Source organism: Ahaetulla prasina, chromosome 3, assembly GCF_028640845.1.
Source record: "Ahaetulla prasina isolate Xishuangbanna chromosome 3, ASM2864084v1, whole genome shotgun sequence".
Lineage (NCBI taxonomy): Eukaryota > Metazoa > Chordata > Lepidosauria > Squamata > Colubridae > Ahaetulla > Ahaetulla prasina.
The window spans coordinates 117,255,322-117,280,619 of NC_080541.1; the positions used below are offsets into that span (position 1 = coordinate 117,255,322).

The 25,298-nt window shown below is 39.1% G+C and overlaps 1 protein-coding gene across 1 annotated transcript in view; it reads left to right on the plus strand.

The window, feature by feature from the left end:
- Positions 1-25,298, plus strand: part of ADCY10 (adenylate cyclase 10) — a 192,720-nt gene that overhangs the window by 15,054 nt on the left and 152,368 nt on the right. Inside the window, exons 3-4 of the mRNA XM_058176628.1 lie at positions 11,698-11,841; positions 12,245-12,450. Of these exons, the coding sequence (XP_058032611.1) occupies positions 11,698-11,841; positions 12,245-12,450 (350 nt within the window). The remainder of the gene's footprint in view (positions 1-11,697; positions 11,842-12,244; positions 12,451-25,298) is intronic.

A 25,298-nucleotide genomic window follows, 5' to 3' on the forward strand; every position in this document is an offset into this window, starting at 1 on the left:
GCTTATCTCACAACCTCTCTGAAGCTGCTACCGCTTGCTCTGCCATTATTTCACTATGCTGACCCCTTGCACACTCTCCTATATCCTGCAGCAGAGAGCGGCACCCTCCTATCCAAGCCTGGCTGCTCTCATACTGGGCCGCACCAATCCCTTGCGCACCGTTTCGCACCTGGCAACAACCACTTATCTGTTTGCTAGCCTGCTTGCAAGCTGCCTGGGACTTAAAACTTCCTGTTGGTTTCTCCACTTTATTGGAATGTGGCAGAAAATGGCAAGAAGGTGCTTTCTTAATGACCCACAATTCTTATTTAAAAACAGCAGCAGCGAGTGCTAGAATTGCCTTTGCTAAAAGTGCTGCCAGGGTTATCATTGCTAAGATCATATGATGTCATGCTATACAAACCCAACATATAGTGACAGAAATTCTGTTCCCACTTATCTAAGGACTACCTATAATATTTTTTACATGTTGATAAATGGTAATTATACCAAGTTGATTATTAGGAATAGGAGGATAGGTTGCTGCAATTTTGGTAAATGGCCGCCTTGAATCAATACAATCAAGATTTTTCTCAACAGGTTGAACAGTATCTGATTTAATATGCCTCTGTCTGTTTAAATCTCAAGAATACAAATTATGTCTTAAATAAAATCATTTGTGATATCAGGCCACTATAACTTATCTTAGACTTTCTTTTTTTAAAATTTGTTTATCAGATTTTATTGTTTTATTTATGTATAAAATAGAAAGAAAAATAGAAATAGAAAAAGTGGGGGAAATGTAAGGTACAAGGGGGGAAAAATGTGGAAAAATGCATTGTCAGAAATGGTGTAGGGTCTCCTGCTTGAGCGGGGGTTTGGATTAGATGATGTATAAGGTCCCTTTCAATTCTGTTAATCTGTTTAATCTGTTTAATCTCTTTTTAGCACAGTACAAGATAAAAACACTCCAGTCTCAACTTTTTGCTTTTACACATTGGTATATAACTAGCCATTTCCATAACAACAAATCTATCTAATCGACAAAACCAAAGTCAAAGTTTCAATTTTTTTCAATCACAAGCACAAAAACCAGAAGGAGATCCAAACGAAAAATTTACTTAAATATATTCTCCTCTTTGAATAAATCAGTTTAACCATTTCTGCTTTATATTCCTTGCTGTGGAAATAATATGTATTTCTATTTGCACCTAATAAATCTTTGTAAACTATTACCATTTATATTAACAAGATTCACTTCTTTGACTTTACAGGGGAAAATACTTTTTTTCATCCTTTTTAAAATGCTAAACTTTTCTTTAAACACATTTCTAAAATCAAAACTTTTTAATACATCTTTTTCTTTTAACTTCTTAACATACATTGCCTTGCAATTCAGTATTAAATTTAGGTCCCTCCCTCCAAACTACCCTTATAGAATAATATATTTTTCATTTTGTATACATCCTTTTTAAAACTCTAAATTTTTCTTTGAACTAATACATCATTTTCTTTAACTTTCTCTTAACACAAATATTCTCAAATACATTTTCAATAACATTTTGCATACTGCTGGAAGGAAAATCCATCTGGTTCGGTTCCAAGCTGGGAGAAAGACACTGGAAATAGGGAGGCTGATTGGAAAGAGAGGTTTATTTATGAAGCAAAACCACATGTTATTCTGGGCATCTGACAAAATGGAGTTGAGAGTGGGTTTACCTTCTTTGGGCTTTGTATTTGAGCTTCCTGTTCCTGTGCAAGAACATATCCTTTAATATTCTATTGGCTGTTGTCAGATTCCTATGGGGGTCATGTAGGGGTTATGTAGGGGTCATAGCTGGCTTTATAGGCAAAAAAAAAAAAAAAAGGAAATGCAAATCCTAGATGTTTGAGCTAATCTGGTCAACCTCTGGATTATTGTTTATCTGAGCTCCCAGGTTTCTGTGACTTTCAAGTTTGGATTGCTCTGGGGTCATGAAATGAAGAAGCTTGTTGTCTGAAAGGGTGTTGGGCGATTCCTATTATGGCTATTGGCTTTCATCCTGTGTTGGATCTTGGGTGAGGGGCTGCTTTCTAATCCTATCATTCTGCCTTTGTTAGCTTTGCTGCAAGGAATTTCAAAATATCCTGTCTTGAATGGAAAGCTGGCCTCCTCAGTTTCTGCTTGGGGGCTATTAAAAAAGACTGAGTCTGTCTTTAAGAGCATGTTTCTTTTTAATATTTCCCTAAACTACAGACCAGTTGCTCTAACAATTGTAGTCAGGAAAACCTTTGAAAGGCTAGTGCTGTCCCACTTGAAAACCATCACGAATCTGCTGTTAGCCCCCTTGCAATTTGCAAACCAAGCAAATAGATCAACAATGCTGTTAATATGGCTCTGCACTACATCCTACAACATCTTGAATCTCCAAAGATCTACGCCTCTTTGTAGACTTTAGTTCAGCATTCAATACCATCACTTCAGACACTCTTCTAAGTAAGCTAAACCAGCTACAGGTACCAGAACACACTTGTAAGCTTCCTAACAAAGTGAACACACTTGTAAGCTTCCTAACAAACAGGAAGCAGCAGGTGAAGCTAAGCAGAATCACATCAGATACCTGTACAAGGCTGTGTGCTCTCTCCACTTCTCTTCTCTCTCTATACCAATGACTGCATCTCCAACGATCCATCTGTTAAACTACTGAAGTTCACAGATGACACAACAATGATCGGTTTCATTAGAGACAATGATGAATCCGCATACAGATGGGAGGTTGAACAACTAGCCTCATGGTGCGACTGGAACAATTTGGAACTGAACACACTCAAAACTGTAGAAATGGTGGTGGACTTTAGGAGAAATCCTCCCATACTACCACCTCTTATAATACTAGATAACACAGTATCAACAGTAAAGACCTTCAAATTTCTAGGTTCTACCATATTGCAAGACCTAAAATGGACAGCTAACATCAAAAATGTTCATCAAAAAAGCACAACAAAGAATGTTTTTTCTGCGACAACTCAGAATGTTTAAACTGCTCAAGGGGCTGCTGATGCAGTTCTACAGTGGGATTATTGAATCTGTCATCTGCACCTCTATAACTGTCTGGTTTGGTTCTGCAACCCAACAAAACAGACACAGACTTCAGAGGATAATTAGAACTGCAGAAAAAACAATTACTACCAACCTGCCTTCCATTGAGGACCTGTATACTGCACGAGTCAAAAAGAGGGCTGTGAAAATATTTACAAACCCCTTGTATCCTGGACATAATAGACATAATAGACATTTCTATTGGACCCGATGGACTATGTGCATACTTCTTAAAAAAACTCTCCATTAATATAGCAGAACCCCTAAGTATTATCTTTGATAAAGCTTTCACTACCAGTTCTCTTCCCAAACTTTGGTCACTAGCCACAGTCATCCCTGTCTTCAAAAAAGGAGACCCCAGCTTAGTTGAAAACTAAAGACCGATCTCCCTTTGCTGCGTCACCTGCAAAGTCATGGAATCTATCATCAACCAATCCATTACCACACACTTAGAAACTAACAACCTACTCTCCAATAAACAATTTGGTTTCAGGAAAAAATTACCATGTAACTTACAACTTCTCCACTGCAAAAACATATGGACTTCAAATCTCGATCAAGGCAAATCAATAGATGCAATTACATAGACTTCTGCAAAGCTTTTGACTCAGTAGTACACGATAAACTTCTCCTAAAACTAACATCTTATGGCATCTCAGGACCCCTCCACAAATGGATATCTGCTTTTCTGTCTAAAAGACAATAAGTGGTCAAAATTGGCAATGCTTTATCGAATCCTGTTCCTGTCAAGAGTGGCGTTCCTCAAGGCAGCGTCCTTGGACCAACACTCTTTATATTATACATTAATGATCTCTGTGACCACATCTCAAGTAATTGTGTTCTCTTTGCTGATGATGTCAAACTATTTAACACCACAGACAATACTTCTATCATTCAAAACGACCTTGATCATCTATCCGCTTGGTCTAAAAATTGGCAGCTCCAAATTTCAACCAGCAAATGCTCAGTCTTACATATAGGAAAAAAGAACCCAAAAACTAAATACATACTAGATGGACATTACCTTACAGACGACCCCCATCCCGTCAAAGACCTTGGAGTTTTCATGTCAAATGATCTAAGTGCCAAAGCCCACTGCAACTACATAGCAAAAAAAGCTCTAAGAGTTGTAAACCTAATTTTGCGTAGCTTCTTTTCCAAAAACACCACACTACTAACCAGAGCATATAAAACATTTGCTAGACCAATTCTAGAATACAGCTCGCCAGTTTGGAACCCTCACCACATCTCTGACATCAATACAATTGAACGTGTCCAGAAATATTTTACAAGAAGAGTTCTCCATTCCTCTGAAAACAATAAAATACCCTATCCCACCAGACTTGAAATCCTAGGCTTAGAAAACTTGGAACTCCGTCGCTTAACTCACAGAATCATCTATTGTAATGTCCTTCCTGTTAAAGACTACTTCAGCTTTAATTGCAATAATACTAGAGCAACTAATAGATTTAAACTTAATGTCAACCGCTTTAATCTAGATTGCAGAAAATATGACTTCTGTAACAGAATCATCAGTGCTTGGAATACTTTACCTGACTCTGTGGTCTCTTCCCATAATCCTAAAAGTTTTATCCAAAAACTTTCTACTATTGACCTCACCCCATTTCTAAGAGGACCATAAGGGGCGTGCATAAGCGCACAAACGTGCCTACCGTTCCTGTCCTATTGTTTTTCTTTTCTTCTTCCTATATATATGCTTATACCTCCTTATATTTACCCATATATGTGTTTATTTACTGTATAATCTTTTTGTATGATACCTACATATATTGTTGTGACAAAATAAAATAAATAAATAAAATAAAATAAACTGCTTCAACTCTTACCCTCAAAAGGACTCTATAGACCACTGCATACCAGAACAGCTAGACACAAGAACAGTTTGTTCCTGAACGCCATCACTGTGCTAAACAAATAATTCCCTCAACACTGTCAAACTATTTACTAAATCTGCACTAGTAAATAACGCAGACTTAGTAATCTTCTAATCTTCTCATCATTCCTATCACCCATCTCCTTCCACTAATGATTGTATGACTCAGTGGTGGGATTCAAATAATTTAACAACCGGTTCTCTGCCCTATTGGTTTTTTCCAACAACCAGTTCACCAAACTACTCAGAAAGTTAACAACCGGTTCTCCTGAAGTGGTGCGAACTGACTGAATCCCACCACTGGTATGACTGTAACTTTGTTGCTTGTATCCTTACCATTTATATTGACTGTTTCCTAATATGATTTGGCTTATTTGTAGTCCATCACTATCATTAAATGTTGTACCTTATGACTCTTGACGAATGTATCTTTTCTTTTATATACACTGGGAGCGTATGCACCAAGACAATTCCTTGTGTGTCCAATCACTCTTGGCCAATAAAATTCTATTCTATTCTATTCTATTCTATTCTATTCTATTCTATTCTATTCTATTCTATTCTATTCTATTCTGTTCTATTCTATTCTATTCTATTCTTCATTCTTCTGGGGGGGGTAGGTGCTGACTTTCTATAATACTTTAGGAATTACTTAGCCATTATGTATATATATAAAGTTACATTCTCAAATTTTAGATTTAAGACTTTCTTTCTGTTACATGTATTCCACAGCTAGAAATCCATCCTAATTTCAGTTAACTTGTTAAGTTCAAGTCATTCCTTTCAGCTTGTCTTCATGGAGTAAAATCTTTTTCTTCTCTGGAAAGTTTATGAACTAGTTATGAGTTTCCCTTTTTCTAAGAATTTCTCAACCTTGTTAATGTCCTTAAAGAAAAAAGTCCCAAATTTGTCTTTTTAAAAGTTGCAAATTTTCTTAGCACTCTTTCAGTGTATTGAGAGATTTGTATTTTAAGAGTTGGTATCAGGTTTATATTCCAAAATTGTAGTTGACTCCTCTGCATTTTCAGCTACTTGTGAAAATGCCTCAGTAGTTTGGTAGTTTTCTATATATGTTTGCATTTCTAAGAAGTTCAAGAAGTTTTCTTAATCAATCTTGGAGCACAGCTGATCTACAAACTGGTGGATTTTTTAAAAATTCAAATACATCTCTAATAATTTGCTCCTCCACCTTGACTTCTTTTTTGATCAAAGAACAGGTTTTTTAATAAATCACTTTAAAATTGCTAGGCATTTCAAAACTATAAAAATCAGAAAGTTTTAGCCACTCACAGCAAAGCAGACTAAGCTACAAATTACAAATAATAAACTAAAACCACAATTTTCTGCCTTTATGTTTCTCTGTCAGCTTTTTTCCCCCTCTACACTTCCTTATTTGGCTTGCCTTAGCAGCCTCCTTTGTTCTATTTATTTATTTTATTTATTTTATTTGTCACAACAATATATGTAACTATCATACAGAAAGGTTATATAGTATATAAAGGTATAGAAGAAAAGAAAAACAATAGGACAGGAACGGTAGGCACGTTTGTGCGCTTATGCACGCCCCTTATGGTCCTCTTAGGAATGGGGTGAGGTCAATAGTAGAAAGTTTTTGGTTAAAGCTTTTAGGATTATGAGAAGAGACCACAGAGTCAGGTAAAGTATTCCAAGCACTGATGATTCTGTTACAGAAGTCATATTTTCTGCAATCTAGATTAAAGCGGTTGACATTAAGTTTAAATCTATTGGTTGCTCTTGTATTATTGCAATTAAAGCTGAAGTAGTCTTTGACAGGAAGGACATTACAATAGATGATTCTATGAGTTAAACTTAGGTCTTGTCGAAGGCGATGGAGTTCCAAGTTTTCCAAGCCCAGGATTTCAAGTCTAGTGGGATAAGGTATTTTGTTGTTTACAGAGGAATGGAGAACTCTTCTTGTAAAATATTTCTGGACACGTTCAATTGTATTGATGTCAGAGATATGGTGAGGGTTCCAAACAGGTGAGCTGTATTCTAGAATTGGTCTAGCAAATGTTTTATATGCTCTGGTTAGTAGTGTGGTGTTTTTGGAAAAGAAGCTACGCAAGATTAGGTTTACAACTCTTAGAGCCTTTTTTGCTATATAGTTGCAGTGGGCTTTGGCATTTAGATCATTTGACATAAAAACTCCAAGGTCTTTAACGGGATGGGGGTCATCTGTAAGGTAATGTCCATCAAGCAAGTACTTAGTGTTTGGGTTCTTTTTTCCTATATGTAAGACTGAGCATTTGTTGCTTGAGATTTGGAGTTGCCAATTTTTAGACCAAGCAGTTAGATGATCAAGGTCTTTTTGAATGATAGATGTATTATCAGTGGTGTTAAATAGTTTGACATCGTCAGCAAAGAGAACACAATTACTTGAGATATGGTCACAAAGATCATTAATGTATAGTATGAAGAGTGTTGGTCCAAGGACGCTGCCTTGAGGAACGCCACACTTGACAGGAACAGGATTTGATAGAGCATTGCCAATTTTGACCACTTGTTGTCTGTTAGACAGAAAAGCAGATATCCATTTGTGAAGGGGTCCTGAAATGCCGTAGGATTTTAGTTTTAGGAGAAGTTTATCATATACTACTGAGTCAAAAGCTTTGCAGAAGTCTATGTAGATTGCATCTATTGTTTTGCCTTGATCAAGATTTGTAGTCCATATGTTTTTACAGTGGAGAAGTTGTAAGTTGCATGATAATTTTTTCCGGAAACCAAATTGTTTATTGGAGAGTAGGTTGTTTGCTTCTAAGTGTGAGGTAATGGATTGGTTGATGATTGATTCCATGACTTTGCAGGTGACGCAGCATAGAGAGATTGGTCTGTAATTTTCAACTAAGCTGGGGTCTCCTTTTTTGAAGATGCGGATGACTGTGGCCAGTGACCACAGTTTGGGAAGGGAACTGGTAGTGAAAGCTTTATCAAAGATTATGCTTAGGGGTTCTGCTATATTAGTGGAAAGTTTTTTTAAGAAGTAGGCACATAGTCCATCGGGTCCAATAGATAGCGATGGTTTTATGTTATGAAGAGCTTTTCCAACATTTTCTTCTGTGAAGTCTATATGAGTTAAGTCATCATGTTCATTGCTGGTACGTTTGTGGAATGTCGTATATGTGTCATCGCTGTTAACAAAAACTGAGCCAAAGAATATGTTGAAGAGGTTGGCTTTAACTGTTTCGTCATTGCATTTTTGTTGTTAGAATCTTTTAGTGGTGGGATGGATCTTGTGTCTTTAAGTTTATTGTTAACAAAATTATAAAAGGCACGATTGGAATTTGTGCGCAGAAGGTCCTCTTCTTGTTTGGTGTGGTAATTTGTGCATTCAGTTTTTATTTGGTTGCATATATTTCTTTAGCGGTTTTTGAAATTTGCTACAAAGCCTTTTTTGTTTCTTTTCCAGAGGGATTTTTTTTTCATTGAAGCTTTTTTATTGATATGGGTAGTTTGCTTTTCCTGATCATGGTTGTCATTTGTGGTACATATAGTTTAATGATTCTATTGATTTCAAGTAGGAAAACTCTATAGTGGTCTTCAGCAGTTATGCAGTTTGCAAACAGATTTTGCCAGTCCAGAAATGAAAGATTGTTGTTTATAATGTCGTAGTTGGCTTTTTTGAAGTTGTAGATGGGGATACTATTGTTATGACGATATGAGTATGGACGTATATTGAGACGAAAATCAATCATGCAGTGGTCACTGTTGGAAAAAGGTTCTTTAATTTGTAGTCCATAAATTGAGTTTGGGTTGTTGCAGAAGATGAGATCAAGGCAGTTGTTGAATCTTGTATTGTTCCCAACAAAAAAAATTGCGGCAGGAACTTTATCTTCTTTTTTTTGTTGGGAATTATTACGGACTGTACAGTAATTGAGACTAAATTGATTTTAAATCTAATAACAGCAGCAAGATTACTAATAGGACAATATTGGAAGAAAAAAGAAGTACCTACAATAGAAGAATGGATATTGAAAGTTGCCAATTTGGCTGAGATGGCGAAGATATCAGCCTTTTTGAAAGACAATACGCAAGAAAGATACTTAAAGGAATGGAAAAAATGGATTGACTATATTCAACGTAGATATCAGACTAAGAGTTATCAGACTGTTTTTGAATGATTATGATGTATTATTTTTGATTGTTTTCGGGGGAAGTTAGGAATTGATGATTGTAGGGGTATAATTAAGTTGGGACAAATTTTTTTTAGCATATGTTTGTTTTATTTTTAACTATACCTTGTGCTCGTTCCGGGAAGTCGCGGGGGGGAGGGGGGTTGTGAAGGGAGGGGGGAGGGGAGGTGGGGGAAAAGGGGGAAAAAATTTTCTGTAAAACTTTTTGAATAAAAAAAAATAATATCTTGTATTGTTAGTTACAAGTTGTTCAAGACCTAGGTTTGTAACAGCGTTGTATAGTGTAGTATGGATTGGATCAGTTGTACATTCATTAGTTATCCAGTTAATGAGAGGTAGATTTAGGTCGCCCAGGAAGATGAGAGGGTATGGGCAAGAGGTAGCCCATGTTAGCAGTGAGGTTAGCATATTTGCATGGGTAATGTCATAGTCAGGGGCTCTGTAGCATAGTAAGAATCGAAGAGTGGTGTTAAGGGATAGGTCGCATACAATAGTTTCAGGGAGAGAAAGTTTGTGTGAAACTTGAATATTTTTTAGATTCAGTGACTTTTTGTAAAAGATAGCCACTCCACCACCTCTTCGGATTTCACGATCTGATCCATGAACTTGATATTCTTTGTTTGAGATAATGGAGTCAGGAAGGGATGAGTTCAGCCATGTTTCACAAACAAAAATGATATCGAATGTACCACTGTTTAACAAGAGGATAAATTCAGGTAATTTGTTAATGCTTCTCGCATTTATCAATTTGCATTTGAGATCTGTAGTAATTGGTGTTGAAGAGGTAAGGGGCGTGCATACCTAGTTTTGGATGTTGGTAGGTTGGGGGTTGTGTACAACAGGTGGTTGTATAGATGGTTGGATGGGTGGATGGATGTTTTGGGAGGTGAGTGTTTGGATGTTGGGTACTTGATTGTTTATTGAGATGTTTGGTTGAGTGGTTGGTTGGGTGGTTGGTTGGATGGTAGTTTGGCTGGTTGGTTGGATGGCTGTTTGGATGGCTGGTTGGGTGAATTGGTGGATGGCTGTTTGGATGGCTGGATGGCTGGTTGTTTGGATGGCTGTTTGGATGGATTGTTGTTGTCTAACACTGAAGAAATCCCCAAAATGGTGCGGGTCTTTAAAAAGAAGTAGCAAGCTGCGACTAAGGAGACCCTCTTTTAACTTATTAAAGATTAATAGTCCTTAAAGGTGATTAAGAAATGAAAGGCACAACTTATTGTCTATTTGAAAGTAAATTTCAAAATAGCTGCTTCTTCAATGATGAACAGATTGCAGCCCTTCCCCCTAGCTTTCAGCATGCAGATGCTTCGAAGCTCTGAAGTTACTTGCAGACCTCAGCTGTATCGGAGGATCTTGAGGGGGTAATTCTAAGACTCTCCCTAAACCAGTCATATAAACTGAAGGAATGCCAGTTCCTTCCAGTGGTGGGATTCAGCCAGTTCGCACCACTTCGGGAGATCCGGTTGTTAACTTTCTGAGCAGTTTGCTGAATTGGTTGTTGGAAGAAATCATTAGGGCAGACAACCAGTTGTTAAATTATTTGAATCCCACCACTGGTTCCTTCCATTAGTAGTTGAAGAGCTACAGCCCAGGGAAAAACCCTTCTGAGATCCCTCCCTGGGTATGAATTCAGTTGGCCATCTTCACCAGAAGTGATCTTAGACTGTTTCTGCATTATAATTTCTAGTGTCATCCAATCAATGTTGTACTGATACATAGAAATAGTAAGGTGGACAGGATTTATATGGCTTTAGCAATAGCTGAGAGATAGTATTACAATTACTATACAATTACAAGTGAAGAATTGGCCCGAATTGTATCAGACAATATCCTATTTTCACAAAAGCCAATATTTTAAAAAATGCTTGTAAAATTGCAAGAATCATTTTTATAATTTGCAAGGGTCTCTGCATCTTTCCACTGCATTTCTGAGGTCAGAATTATCTTGGATTCCCAACTAAAAGTACCACTTTTTTTATTAAAAAAGGAGTAAAAAATATAGATGCTTCAAGCAATGGCAATTTTATTAAATAATGACTTTAGCTATTGATATACAGTATTTTTCAAACTTGGCAACTTTAAGATGTGTAGATTTTAACTCCCAGAATTCCCCAGCTAGCAAGTTGACACACCTTAAAATTGCCAACTTCTAAAACTCAGATATAAATCAAATTAAATAATGAGATTTCCTAATCAGAGTTCCTCATTTAAATAACACATTGAAAGATAAAAAATATGTAAACACAATAAATGTTAATATTTTTAAAAAAGTTTGAAATTGCAATAATGTACAAACAAAACATTAGTAAAATCAGCATAATCTTTTGTTAACAGGCCCTAGATGTCACTTCATCATAACTCAGTGCATGGGCCCTGAGCAGGAATAACCATTTCTTACTAGTCCCTCCTATTATGATGGGAGGGAATTTATAATTACTAGTAACCAAGAATGGACACTAGGGTACAGATCATTATGTTAATGCATGAATAAACAGTCATACAAGTAGGCTCCTTTTTATAATTCTGTAAAACTATTGAAAATACATTCTTGAAAATGGAACAAGCTCAATGATTTGTTCTCTTATTTGCAGGTGATGCACTGTTGGCACTCTGGAAGGTAGAGCGTTGCCATTTAAATGAGATTATTACTCTGGCACTGAAGTGTAGTTTCAGCATCCAACAAGAATATGGTGTCCGTGATACTGAAGTGGGACTTGAACTACGAGTGAAGATAGGTATCACCACTCAGTCTAGAACAAATTTGGAGCCTATTTTTTATAGAAAAGCAATAAAACAATGTGTATGTTAATTTCATCCTGTACTGAGAGAAACAGAAGCAAAAGAAAAGCTGCAAAGATGGCTGTAGCCAAAACCTCTATTAAATTAATATTCCCTTTTATCAACACTTAGGGTGAGAAATAAAAAAATAATAATGGAACTACAATTTTAAAAATGGCACAAAGATTAGTAAAAAAACCCATTATCTTTTATCAGCAGAGTTGAAATTTCATTAATAATTAAAGAATTTCTGGATACATATAGATTGTGGAATTATTTCATTTTCAACTCTCCCACCCTCATTTTATTTCAGTATGCTGTAGTTAGGATCTCTGATAAAGAAGTTGAATCTTTTCTCAGGACTCTCTGCAGGTCACATCTCAAAAGTTGTCATTGGTGATAACAGACGACAACATTTTGTGGTAACTGGTCGAGCAGTGGAAGAAGTACGGTTGGCCCAAAACTTAGCCAAAGCAAGTGAAATTATCTTGTCCCCTAACTGCTGGGAGCTCTGTGATCGGAATTTAATTGAGGTAGAAAAAATTAAAAATGAACGAGCTGTCAAGGTTGGTACCTTCTTGGGTAAGAGTCCGTTTTGCTTTCTGTGATATTGATTTATTTATAAAGAAATGTGATTGGTTTTAAACACTAAAAGTGACATGATAGTTTTCACTTAAAGGTTAGAATGAGATCCATCTACAAATATCTCTGTATTATGTTTGTATTATGTTTGCTTTTCACAAACATCTATTCCTCACAACAGAAAAATGTTCACTACCTTTTTGCCAGCATTTCCACATATTAAACTTTCTTTATCCCTTTTCCACATTTAGTAATTTTAAGATACATAAATAAATCAATTTGCTCATTTTTAAATTTATATATAGTTTGCAATCATTCACTATTTTAACTGTCAAGCACAACTGCTATGCACTTTAATATATCAATTTTCAGTATCCTTGCTTTATCATACAGCCTATGTAACTTTCACTGCAAATCATTTGGGCTCTCAGTCAACACCAGGCAATCATCTGAATAAAAAGTACAAGAACATTTATGTCCCCAATCTATTTCTAATATCATTGCTAACATTTCTTTTTCATTTATCCACAAATACAAAAAATAACCAATGATATATATCTTGATGTACTCTCTATGATATTTAGTCCTTCCACTTTTACGTTAGTTCCATCTGATATCACCCCTAGCCATTAGTGACAGATGGAAATTGGGCTTCCTGCCCAAAAGAGGCACTAAATTGTCTATTACACAGGGCAGCTGAGAGAAAAATGCAAAGGCTTAAATAAAGACATAAATAAGCTTTGCTCCTAAAACAGTGTAGGACTTCTTTTCTTATGACCTTTTTTTAAAAAATTGACCTTTCTTCAATGAAAACCATTTATCAAAGTTGCAGTGGGGAGCAGCTGAGTCTTCAAAGAACACACCAGTTTTATGTGCCTAGAAGGAGTCAACTCTCTGACCTCTGGGAGCCAATAAAGAAAAGAAGGGGTATGATGTAATGGTATATAGGAATGACCTTGGGAGATAGAGAGAAGAAGAGTCATGGCCTCAACATCCATCATGTAACTTGACCCGCAGAAACAGAGAAGAATGCTCCTGAGTTCCCTGAAAGTAAAAGTTAAAGAGGAGAGAAATACTTAGAAATACTTAGAAATTTGCAAGACTGAAGACAGCGCTCTCTGGTAAACAAGGCAAAAAGGACACACCATGGGTACCAACACTACTTTTATTATGAGGTTATAGTAGCAGAATCTTGCAAGTCTGAAAGTAGAAAGAGAAGCCGCAATCATAAAGATCAATTTCCTTGTTGAATGTATATATATTTATTAGCTGATAGATTGAAGTAGTGTGTTTATTTCTTATACACACTGACCAAACTGGTTTAATCCCAAGGAAAAATATAAAAGACAAAATTACATTCATAATGCAACCAAACCTATAAATAGAAATAAGAAATCTGCACTAATCTTCTTAGATGGAAAAAAGCCTTTGATAATTTGCAATGGTAATTCATATTGGCAGAATGAATAGAACAAAAATAAATAACAGGGACGAATTTGAATCCTGGGTTATATATCAAAGATTATGGGCAATTGAGCAAACTCTGCAGATTCTCAGATTAGTCAAAGAACAAGACACGGATTTCTATTCTTTGCTTTATCTTTTATAATCATGTTAGAAATACTGTCATAAAAAATATCCAAAGTGGTAACAGGTCTCAAAATCCGCTGAACAGAATAAATATCAGGGTTCCCAGTAACACCCCCAAAAGAATCAAAACTCTGAGGCAGGCATTTTTCTCAAAGCTTGAGTTTATTAGAGATATTATATTGGCACATCTGGAAAATTTGAATCTGAAAGCCCCAGGTTTTCCCCATCCAAAGTAAAGTCAAAGTTCCTTCCCCTCCATCCATATGTGTATCACATGGTCCAATCAGGTCACTGTCTCAACTGTAGTTGACTTCTAGTCATGCCTCCCCAAGTGCAGGCTGAACTTACTTGACTCCCAAGGGAAAAAATGTTGTTATGACTACACATCCCACACTGTCTCCACCCTCCTCCTGTTCCCATAGCTTACCCATTCACTGCTGTGGCAGCCCTGAAGACTCCAATTAACATAGCTCCAGGGCTGATACGTTGCTCCCCCTCAGCCGATGAGGACATCCTGAAATGAGAGAAGCTATGGGGGTTAGTAATGCTGTTCCTAACCACCTCTTCCTACCCCCAGGGGGCCCCTAGGGAATTTCTCATGGAACTGTTTTGCTAATCTATCTATCTTCACATCCCAACTCTTGACCCATGTAGCTTCAGAAAAAGGGTATCCCTTCCAGTGGACTAAATATGGCAAGTGCCCCATATGTACCCTGGAGTCCAATGTCTTTTTAACCTCATAGTGGGTCTCCCCCTGCATTACCATCATTTTAGGTGCTGGCTGGTCCCACGGTCTTAGCTGTGAACTAACTGCAGATTTCAATAAACTGCTATGGAAAACTTTCCCAAACAGGCATGGGAGGCTAAGTTGTACAGTCACTGGGTTAATTATTTTCACTATTGAGAATGGCCCTAGGAACTTAGGTCCTAGTTTCTTGCTAGGCAATTTTAGCTTAAGGTATTTGGTTAACAAGTATACATGATCTCCCACCTAGAAGGGGGGCTGGAGAGATCAGCATCTATCTGCCTGCTTCTTGTATGCCTTTGCCGCCTTAGCTAGTGCTTGCTTCATATTCTCCCAACCCAGATTTAGTGATTCCATCCATTTGGCCAGGGTCATTGATGATGGCAGCTTTCATGGCAGCTCTCATGTGCACTGCATTATTGTAAGCCACCTCCACAAAAAGGAGCAAATCTGCCCAGTTATCCTGTTAATAGTCCATATAGCATTTCAGGTACTGCTCCACCATGATGTTTGTGTGTTCCACGGCTCTGTTAGTACTCAGACAGAAAGCCAAGCTAAACCCCTGGGTCGATCCTATGGACTTCAGAAATTCCCTCTAGAACTTAGTGATGAATTGAACCCCTTGGTCAGAGTGACCCTGCAGGGCACTCAGTGCAGCCGGTATATTTGGTTTATAAACATCCTGGCAAATTTCTTGCCAGAGGGTAATCCCGAGCAGGCAGTGGACTTGCTTTGAGAATAAGTCAATTATGGTTCAAATGACCATATTCCCTCTGGTCTCTGGGAGTTCGACTATAAAGTCCATGGTGATTTTCTCCCAGGCCTAGCAAGGGTTGTCCACTTATTGGAGAAGCCCAGGGGGTTTCCCCGGTCTCATCTTCATGGTCACACATGTAGCGAACCTCTTAACATAATCTTCTACATCTGCTTTCATCTTCGGTGACCTGCCTCCTCGCTAAGTGGAGAGTCTTTAGGAATCCAAAGTGGCTGGCCAACTGTGAATTGTGGCTGCACTGTAGGATCTGAAGCCTCAAGCTGGCAGGAACTGTCGCAGTCCGTCAGCAGCCTATGGAGCTGGCAATGGAGTCAGAAAGTGATGAGGCTGAGGTGAGGCCAGGGCCATCGGGAAGTGAGGTGCGGGCTCCTCGAGAGACTGATAGTGAGGCAGAGGAACAGGAGGAGCCTGTTCCTAATGCACGCAGGAGAAGGGCTGCAAGAAGGAAAGAGCAGTTCAAGCAGAGAGGACAACTCAGGAGTAGGCCAAGAGATGATTGGCCCCTCCCATAAGGCTTAAAACAGACCAGCATCGGTGTTTCAGCTTTGCCAGAAAACAACGTTGTAGCTGCATCTTTTGCTTTGTGTACGTCTTTGTTTTTGTGGCTTCTGGACATTTGCCAGGAAGGGCCTTTGGCAGTTTGCCTAATTGGACTAAGATTTGTTAGATAACTGAGGAATTTGTGTTGGCAGGCATTTGTTTTACTTTAAGTTGAACGATGCTGGGAATGAAATAATTCCCAGCTGTTCAAATAAAGTTTGTCTTTCCACAGACTAAGTTTATTACTACCTACTTGGGCCTGGGTCACAACAGGAACATACAACTTGGATCCTTTCCAAGCCAACCCATCCCTTAGGGTCAGGGTGTCCCAGTTATCTCCAAACCATTGGTCAGCTGGGAGTTCAGACTTCAGTGTCGTTATCATTTGATCCCCTCTGGGATCATTCCGACATCTAGCTTGACCTCTTGTGGTGACTTGAGCTGCCTGTTGGGAGGAAGGAATGATTGCGTGCACAACCTCCTCTCACCGACTATTAAACTGTGGCTTTCTTGATAAAGGTATCGGCGAGCAGGTTCTTTCCCCTGGGATGTATTTTAGCTTGAAGTCAAACTGCTTAAAATACTGCACCCAGCGGACTTGCTTGGGGGAGAATTTTGGGGGGTCTTTAGGGCCTCAAGCTTCTTTTGGTCAGTCCAGACCTCAGAGGCACCCTACTCCCCTCCAGGAAGTGCCACCAGGAGAGGAGGGCCCACCTGACTCTGTAGGCTTCCTTTTCCCATATTGCCCATCACCTTTCAGTGTCAGTGAGCTTTTTGGATATGAAGGTGCAGGGTAGGAGTTGGCCCTGGGGGTTCTTTTGCAAGAGCATCACTGCTACAGCCACGTCACTGGCATCAGTTTGGATGACAAACTGTCATTCTGGGTCAGGGTACTGAAGGATGGGTTCTTCTGTGAAATTTCTTTAGTTATTCGACTGCTCTTGGACAGTCCAGCAACCAGGCCAGTGGTTGGTTTGGCCACAGTTTGGGAACAGCCCCTCCTGTTTTCAGCAGCTCTGCCAGAGTAGGACTACTTCAGCAAAACTGGAATGAACTGTCTGTACAAGTTTGAAAACCTCTGGAAGCTTTGCAGTTGCTTGCGGGTGCGTGGGGATTACCAGTCCAGTACTGCTTTTACTTTTCCTGGGTCCATTTCAACTTCCTCATTTGACACTCCGTAGCCCAGATAGTCCAGGGAGGTCTTATGAAACTTGCATTTGGACAGCTTCACATAGAACTTTGCAACCAGGAGTTTTTTCGGAACCTGCTGTTCTTCTAGCATCTCGTTGAATATGAGAATGTCATTCAAGTAAACTAGGACACCTTTGTACAGGTGATCATGCAGCACCTCATTGATTAGCTGCATGAATACGGCAGGGCTCCCTGGCGTGACCTTAAACTGGAAACTGCCTAACGGGCAGTTAAAGGCGAACTTCCATTCATCTCCCTCTTTAATCCACACCCAGTAATAGGCTTCTCTCAGGTCTAGTTTGGTGAACACTTTGCCCTTCACTAGGTGACATACCATGTCTTTCATTAGGCAGAGAGGGTAGGTATTCTCCATGCACCGGCATTAATTCCATAAAAGTCTCATCCCCCCATCCTTCTTTTCTTTGAATAGCACTGGGGCCATCACTTTAGATTTGGTGGGTTGGATGAAGCCCCTTGCCAAATTGGCATCAATTTACTTTCTTAATTCACCCATCTCTTTAGGGATCATGGAATATATCTTGGGTTTTGACAGCTTAGCTCCTGGCACGAATTCTGTTGCTTAGTCAGTGAGGCAGTGGGGGGGGGAGGATGTTACATTCGTACTTGCTGAATGCATATGCCAGGTCCCTGTATTCTTTGGGCTCCTGGAGGCAGCCTGGCAGGCCATCCACAGTGGCTGTGGCCCCCTCCCCTTGACCAGGAATTTTTAGGGGCTGAAGTGGTTGAGCTTCGACCTGAGGGGGCGGAGGTAGTGGGTCGATGCCTAATTTTAGTTTTTGGCAGCTGTCTTCCCACATGATAGCGGGACCTCATTTGTCCAACCAAGCAAGGCCTAGGACGAGCAACTTGGTCATCTTCGGGGATACCACGAAGTGTATAAGTTCCCAGTGGCATCTCATCTTGAGTCTCATGAGCTCGGTGACTAAAAGAGGCTGGAGCTCCACCTATTAGTGTCCCATCAACTTGCTCAGAGCGTATGGGGTGCCTTAGGGATTTTGTGTCTATCCTTAGCTTCTGGATGGTAGGGACTCTAATTAGGGATCTGGTACATCTGGTGTCTGTGATGGCTTCTATGTCCCCTTGGGCCCCTATTCTGGGTATTACTATGTGGGACTTTATGGAAAAGGAGCGGATGGCTTCACTTACCATTTGATCCTCTTAGCTGGCCTCACTGCTCTTGCTGGTGGTACCTGGAGAGGGTTCTGGAGCTGGAGTTTCTCCCCTTTTTGAAGGTTGGGGAGGAACCTCAACAGCTTGCCGGGCATGTTTTCCTTTATCCAGTGGTCTCTGTGGAGTTTTCTTCACTTTAGAACTCACTGGAGTCCAGAGTTGGGCACCGGGGGCCAGTGCCAAGCACTCTGATGCCCGGTGCCTTGCTGGCCACTTTTGAAACACTTGATAATGGCTGCGGGGATCGGCTTTAGCTCTCCAACCTGTTTTATGGGGACTTGACGCTCCAGAGATTACTTAGGGTTTTTTTCCAGAGTAGGTTTCTGGTGTGGGTGGACCTCAAGGACCATGGCCACTGCCATCCAGTACCAATCGTGTATGCAGTCCAGGACTACTCTGAAGGCACAAGCTTGTCTGAGGTCCTGATCCAGAGCTTTTTTGAATTGGTGGACAAAAAGGCATTCTGGCCAGTGTCTTAATTTTCCCACCACTCTTCAGAATTCCCAGACAAACTCCCTTGTGGGTTGGCCCCTCTGCTTCAGGTCCTTGATCTCAGTTTTGGGTTCTTCTCTCTGGGCCATATCCTCAAATTGGGTCCATAGCAGCTGCATGAATTCATCGGCGCCTCTAGTTCTGGGGCTCCTTCATCGTGCAATTGGGTTATTCATTCAGCTGCTTCTCCTTCCATCATATTGTCCACAATCACTGGGATTATTTATTTATTTATTTTATTTGTCACAACAGTATACATAAACATTGATATAAAACAACAACACATCAAAAAGAAAAACATATATATAAGCAAAAGTATGCAACAACTATATTAATTTGATATAATGAAAGGGAACAATAGGACAGGAACGGTAGGCACTTTTGTGCTCTTATGCACGCCCCTTATAGTCCTCTTAGGAATGGGGTGAGGTCAATAGTAGACAGTTTTTGGTTAAAGCTTTTGGGATTTTGAGTAGAGACTATAGAGTCAGGTGGTGAGTTCCAAGTGTTAACAACTCTGTTACAGAAGTCATATTTTCTGCAATCAAGGTTGAAGCGGTTGACATTAAGTTTGAATCTATTGTTTGCTCTTGTATTATTGCAATTGAAGCTGAAGTAGTCTTTTATAGGAAGGATATTGCAATAGATGATTCTGTGTGTTAAACACAGGTCTTGTCAGAGTCGGCGGAGTTCTAAATTTTCTAATCCCAGGATTTCAAGTCTGGTGGTATAAGATATTTTGTTGTTTTCAGAGGAGCAGAGAACTCTTCTTGTAAAATATTTCTGGACTCGTTCAATTGTATTAATGTCAGAGATGTGGTATGGGTCCCAGACAGGTGAGCTGTATTCAAGAATAGGTCTACCAAATGTTTTGTATGCTCTGGTTAGTAGTGTAGAGTTTTTGGAAAAGAAGCTGCATAGAATTAGGTTTACAACTCTTAGAGCCTTTTTTGCTATGTAGTTGCAGTGGGCTTTGGCACTTAGGTCATTTGATATGAAAACTCCAAAGTCTTTAACAGGGTGGGGGTCATCTGTAAGGTAATGTCCATCAAACTTGTACTTATTGTTAGGGTTCTTTTTCCCAATATGTAAGACTGAGTATTTGCTGGTTGAGATTTGGAGTTGCCAAGTTTTAGATCAATCGGATACAAAGTCAAGGTCTTTTTGAAGGGTAGAAGTATTGTTGGTGGTGTTAAATAGTTTGACATTGTCAGCAAAGAAAAAACAATAACTGGAGATAAGGTCACAGAGATAATTTATGTATAGTATGAAGAGCATTGGTCCAAGAACGCTGCCTTGGGGAACGCCACTTTTGACAGGAACAGGATTTGATAGAGCATTGCCAATTTTGACCACTTGTCTGTTTGACAGGAAAGCATTTATCCAATTGTGAAGAGGTCCTGAAATGCCGTAGGATTTTAGTTTTAGGAGAAGTTTATCATGTACTACTGAGTCAAAAGCTTTGCAGAAGTCTATGTAGATTGCATCTGTTGCTTTTCCTTGATCAAGGTTAGTAGTCCATATGTTTTTGCAGTGGAGAAGTTGTAAGTTACATGATAATTTTTTTCTGAAACCAAATTGTTTATTAGAGAGTACGTTGTTTGTTTCTAGGTGGAGTGTAATGGATTGGGTTGTGATAGATTCCATTACTTTGCATGTGACGCAACATAGAGAGATAGGTCTGTAATTTTCAACTAGGCTGGGATCTCCTTTTTTGAAGATAGGGATGACTGTGGCTGGAGACCAGAGTTTGGGAAGGGAACTAATCGTGAAAGCTTTATTAAAGATTATGCTTAGGGGTTCTGCTATATTAATTGAAAGTTTTTTTAAGAAGTATGCACATAGTCCACCAGGCCCAATAGATAATGATGGTTTCAGGTTGTGAAGGGCTTTTTCAACATTATCTTCTGTGAAGTCTATATGTGTTAAGTCGTTGTACTCATTGTTAGTATGATTGGGGAATGTCGGGTATGAGCCATTGCTGTTTACAAAGACTCAGCCAAAGAATGTGTTAAAGAGGTTTGCTTTAATTGTTTCATCAGTACATTCTTTTCCGTTAGATTCTTTTAGTGGTGGAATGGATCTTGTTTCTTTAAGTTTATTGTTCACAAAATTATAAAAAGCACGATTGGAATTAGTGCGTAGAAGATCTTCTTCTTGCTTTGTGTGGTAATTGGTGCATTCAGTTTTTATTTGGTTGCAAATATTTCTGTAGCGGTTTTTGAAGTTTTCTACATAGCCCTTTTTGTTTCTTCTCCAGAGGGGTTTTTTTTTGGATTGAAGCTTTTTTATTGATATGGGTAATTTTTTTTTTTTTACTTTGGTGGTGATTTGTGGTACATATAGTTTGATGATTTTATTGATTTCAAGTTGGAATACTTTATAGTGGTCTTCTGCAGTGGTACAGGTTGAGAATAGATTTTGCCAGTCAAGAAATGAGAGATCATTGTTTATAAGGTCATAGTTGGCTTTTTTAAAATTGTAGTTTTTAATACTATTATTATGACGATTTATGTGAGGGCGTATATTGAGACAAAAGTCTATCATGCAGTGATCACTGTTGAAAAAGGGTTCTTTTATTTGTAGTCCATAAATTGAGTTCATGTTATTACAAAAGATGAGGTCGAGGCAGTTTTTGAGTCTTGTATTGTTAGTTACTAGTTGTTCAAGACCTAGGTTTGTAACGGCGCTGTATAGTGTAGTATGGATTGGTTCGGTTGTACATTCATTTGTTATCCAGTTTATAGAAGGTAGATTTAGGTCACCCAGGAAGATGAGAGGATATGGGCAAGAGGTAGCCCATGTTAGCACTGAGGTTAACATATTTGCATGAGCGATGTCGTAGTCAGGGGCTGTAGCATAGTATGAATCTAAGTGTGGTGTTAGTGGACAGGTCACATACAATAATTTCAGGAAGAGAAAGTTTATGTGCAACGTGAATATTTTTTAAGTTCAGTGATTTTTTGTAAAAGATAGCTACTCCACCACCTCTGCGGTGTTCACGATCTGATCGAAAGACTTGATACTCTTTGTTTGAAATAACGGAGTCAGTGAGGGATGAGTTCAGCCATGTTTCACAAACAAATATGATATCAAATGTACTATTGTTTAATAAGAGGATAAATTCAGGTAATTTGTTCACAATACTTCTTGCATTTATTAATTTACATTTGAGACCTGTAGTGTTTGGTGTTGGAGAGGTAAGGGGCGTGCATATCTAGTTTGAATGATAATTGATTGAGGGTTATGTGCAGGGGTGAAATCTAAAAATTTTCCCTACCGGTTCTGTGGGCGTGATTTAATTGGTGGGCGTGGCTTGGTGGTCAGATGGCTGGCTGGCCGTGGCCAATAACAATAAATAATAAAAATAATAAACAAAGTATAAAAAACAATAAGAGGTACCAAAAACCAACTTTCACACTTTATACACACACAACACAACACAACACAACACAACACAACACAACACAACACAACTGACTCACACACAGTGTAAAAGCAGCTGCACTTCACACTTCACACAGCCACAAAAAAGCTCAAAAATCAACTTTCACACTTTACACACACACACACAACACAACACAACACAACTGACTCACACACAATGTAAAAGCAGCTGCACTTCACACTTCACACAGCCACAAAAAAGCTCAAAAACCAACTTTCACACTTTACACACACACAACACAACTGACACACACACACACACACACACAAATACTACATACAGCTTTCTGAGATTTTGTGTGTTTGTGTAGTTAGAGTGAAACACTACAGAAACACACCAAATCTCAGAAAGGTGCACAAATATTTTATTTTATTTTATTTTATTTTATTTTATTTATTTTATTTTTATTTTTATTTTATTTTTTTATTTTATTGTGGACTTCAATTCCCAGAGTTCCTCAGCAAGCAAAGCCAGACAGCATTAATCACTCAGTGATGAAATAGATTAGCTAAGTTTAGATTAGTTCTGTCTGGTGCTAAAAGCGAAACTGGGGCTTTCCGGCTGCGAGAAAAGCCATGAGGTCAATCAGTAATCAGGTAAGTGGGTTAGACTCTTTTAAAAGGAGTTTTTCTACATGTTTTCTACAGAAAACATGTTTTTTAAGGTTCTGCTGATGAGGAACTCAGGTGAGATCCCCAGAGTAGCCTTTAAATATATATTTTTTAAAAACTCTCTGCCGATCTCAGCTGAGGGGCGGGATCCTCAAAGGCTTTTTTTTACTTTTAAAGGCATGTTTCGGCTGAAGCAAAACCGGCTTTTAAAAGTAAAAAAAACCCTCTGCAGATGGTGCAGCTCAGCAGAGGCAGGGGGGGCGGGGCCAGGGATTTTTGCTACCGGTCCTCCGAACCAGCAGCTGCCATCGCTACCTAATCGGGAGAGCCGGTGAGAACCGGGAGCATTTCACCCCTGGTTATGTGCAACAGGTGGTTGAAGGAAGGTTGGTTGAGCAATGAGTGGTTGATCGTTGGATAGATGATTCTCCTGATCCATTTGGTATTGATCCCATAGCAGTCGAGGTGGGACCAGATCTGGTTGAAGTACTCCAGCTTCTCTGGGTTACCATTGAAAGTGGCTCTGAACCATGGGGGAGGGGCAGATGGTGGTATCGGAGCCGGGGCTGGCATCCACTGGCACAGCACCCACCCTTGGCTGGGGTAAAATGCCCATCCAGGGGAGATTTGGTCTGCTGGAGGCAATCAGATGGGTGGCTGGCATAGAGAGGTATTTGGCCTCAGTAGCCCTAGTATCTCCCTCTGCGCTCCCAGGCCGAACTGGCCCAGAGGCCTTGCCTGAATGAAGGGTGTGGGCTGGTGGGTGGGTGGAGGAGGGCCAGCTGGCGGAGGGGCCATGTGGGCGGTGTAGCCTTACTATCCCTGGCTGCCCCTTCCTGCTGGCAACTGCATCAGGTGAGGCCCAGCAGCTGCGGAGAGTCCAGGCCGGGTGCAATATGTGGGCTGAGGAGGGGGCCGAGTGTCAATGGTTCAACACTGGCTCTCCTTCCTCTCTGCCACCAGCCACAGGAGGAAGGGAAGGGCAGGCAGGAATCAGGAGTCACGGCCATCCAGGAAAGCTGAACCACTGCCCAGGCCAGAGCTGCCTGTGTCTCTCTGTGTCTCTGTGTTTCTCTCTCTCCACCCCTCTCTTTCTCTCTCTCTCTCCTATCTGTCTGTCTGTCTGTCTGTCTGTCTGTCTGTCTGTCTATCTATCTATCTATCTATCTATCTATCTATCTATCTATCTATCTATCTATCTATCTATCTATCTATCTATCTATCTATCTATCTATCTATCTATCATCTACCTACTTACCTACCTACCTACCTACCTAGACAAATGACATACAAATAAAACCAATTACACAACTGATTTATTCTTTAGTATTCAGTTCTGCATAAAGTTTGCATGGTATTAAAGCAACATTTTTAAAGAGCACAATAGCAAAAATAAATAAAAATAAATAAAATAATAATAATAAATTAAAAAATAGGAAAAATCAGTAGAAGCTATAATAATGGCAATAAAAATTTAATAAACAAGACAACAGAAAATAGAAATACTAGTAAAAGTTATAAAAATGCCAAAAAAACCAAAAATCCTGAGAAAATGGAAAGAACTTGCTCTCAAAAGATTATAAAAGCGGTACAGTTACTCTGTAGGGCAGGAGCACCATAACTGAAAAGGCCCTTTTTCCTGCCTTGCCATCACTTTTAGAAGCTCCTTTTCAGTTACAGATAAACTGTTCAACTTGTGATTCTTTGCTCCTGAAATCACTGCTATGAGGTCCTGTGTATTTCAACTCTGATATAAGTCTTGGCTTGGGTTGGTACAACATGAGGACTCAGATTGTTAGGGGCAATATGCTGAACCTGTAAACCACTTAGAGAGGGCTGTAAAAGCACTGTGAAGTAGTATATAAGTCTAAGTGTTATTGCTATTATCCTTCAAAAGCTTGGTTTTCACACTTAAAACTAATGTTCTGACTATCTATGTATCTGTGTGTATGTGTGTTTGTTGGTGTTTCCACAAATGTAACAAGCATTGGGAGACAATTGTTTGAAAAGCAGAATAAAACTATAGCAAGTAGAGGAATAATAAATAATATTAAAAATTAATCTTATTCCAAGAAATTTTGAGAGGAAATATGAATATGAATAAAATGGCTCAAAAATTAGGGGAGTCATCTTTATCACTTAGAGTAATCACAGCATTTAAGATATATTTTATTAAAATATTAAATTACATTTGTATAATGCTTGACTCTTAATGACTTTCAAATATGGTGATCTTTAGTCAAAAATAC